Here is a 1397-nt window from a genome sequence, read left to right as displayed (position 1 = left end):
CTGGGGGACCCCAGCTGAGTAAAACCACCTAGCACTGCCTGGAGCCCTCTATTCAGGGCTCACAGATGTGACAACCTCACCCCACAGGCCCCGTACATCCCCGCCCCTGCTTATCCCTTAAGCTCCCAGTCAGAGGGGTCTGAACATGGGCCCAGTGAGGAATCAGAAAGCTGGGGTTCTCATTTGCATGAGTGGATCCTCCCTCTGTCAGAGCTTGAAGAGGGGAGGGAGAGACGTGGGGGAAGCTCTGCTTCAGCTGTGGGGACACAGAGGGCAGGACCCGGTGATCATCTCCACCATGGCCTGGTCCCCTCTCCTCCTCATCCTCCTCGCTCACTGCACAGGTGAGTGGATATGGGGACACATACAGGGAGGACACACAGGACCCTGCTCCCACCTCTGTCTCTAGCCCCAGCATCACCATCTCGGTGTCTCTCCCTCTTCCAGGCTCCTGGGCCCAGTCTGTGCTGACCCAGCCGTCCTCAGTGTCTGGGGCCCCGGGACAGAGTGTCACCATCTCCTGCACTGGAAGCAGCTCCAACATCGGGAGTTATGGTGTGGAGTGGTTCCAGCAGCTCCCGGGAACGGCCCCCAAAACCCTCATCTATGGTACTAGCAGTCGACCCTCGGGGATCTCCGACCGATTCTCCGGCTCCAGATCTGGCAACTCAGCCTCCCTGACCATCCGTGGGCTCCAGGCTGAGGACGAGGCCGATTATTACTGTCAGACATATGACAGCAGTCTCGATGCTCCCACAGTGCTCCAGGCCTGTGGGGAAATGAGACAAGAACCTACTGTTTCCTGTGCAGTGGGGCTTCCCTGAGCCGTCCCCACTGCTCTGACCAGACAGCCGCCTTCTTTGTGTGTTCGACCTAAAAGTGAAGGTTGAGAACCACCCAGTGCCCAGGCTTTATAAAGATATGTGTGAGAAAATGCTTGATTCAAAAATGTAAATGATCTCTGCAGCTTCATATAAAAGGACAACTGACCTATTAAAATGGGCAAAAGATCTGAAAAAACAGCCCATAATGGAAAATGTACAAGGGGCCAATATACAAATTAAAAAAGCCCTTGACAATATAAGTTATGAGGAAAAGTAATAATACAACTACTATGAGATCGAACATGCAACAAACCATAAAAAATAAATTGGTAATTTGGACTTGATCAAAGTTTAAATTCCCTCCTCTTTGAAAGGCACTGTTAAGAGAATGACCAGACCAGTGGTAGACAGGGAGGATATCTATGCAAAGTCATATCTATGATAAACACCTCGTATCTATAATAGATAGAGAACTCCTACAATTCCACAGTTAGAAGACAATTACACTAGGACAGACACAGCACCGAAGACAATATATGATGGCAAATAAGCTCACGAGGAGATGTTTGGCAT

At 50.7% G+C, this 1397-nt stretch overlaps 1 gene segment (V, D, J or C); it reads left to right on the top strand.

Annotated features, from left to right (window-relative positions):
* Positions 1–257: 257 nt before the first annotated feature.
* On the top strand, positions 258–767 carry LOC102889642 (the record flags this gene model as incomplete). The annotated part of the segment is given in 2 exon segments: positions 258–344; positions 448–767. Coding segments are annotated over 2 exon segments (366 nt in total), but the record flags the coding sequence as incomplete, so codon positions are not given.
* Positions 768–1397: the final 630 nt, after the last annotated feature.

The sequence above is a fragment of the Pteropus alecto genome, unplaced genomic scaffold (assembly GCF_000325575.1).
Source record: "Pteropus alecto unplaced genomic scaffold, ASM32557v1 scaffold4113, whole genome shotgun sequence".
Taxonomy (NCBI): Eukaryota; Metazoa; Chordata; class Mammalia; order Chiroptera; family Pteropodidae; genus Pteropus; species Pteropus alecto.
Note: the sequence above shows the minus strand (reverse complement) of the source record. Positions and strands in the feature narration are given on the sequence as shown.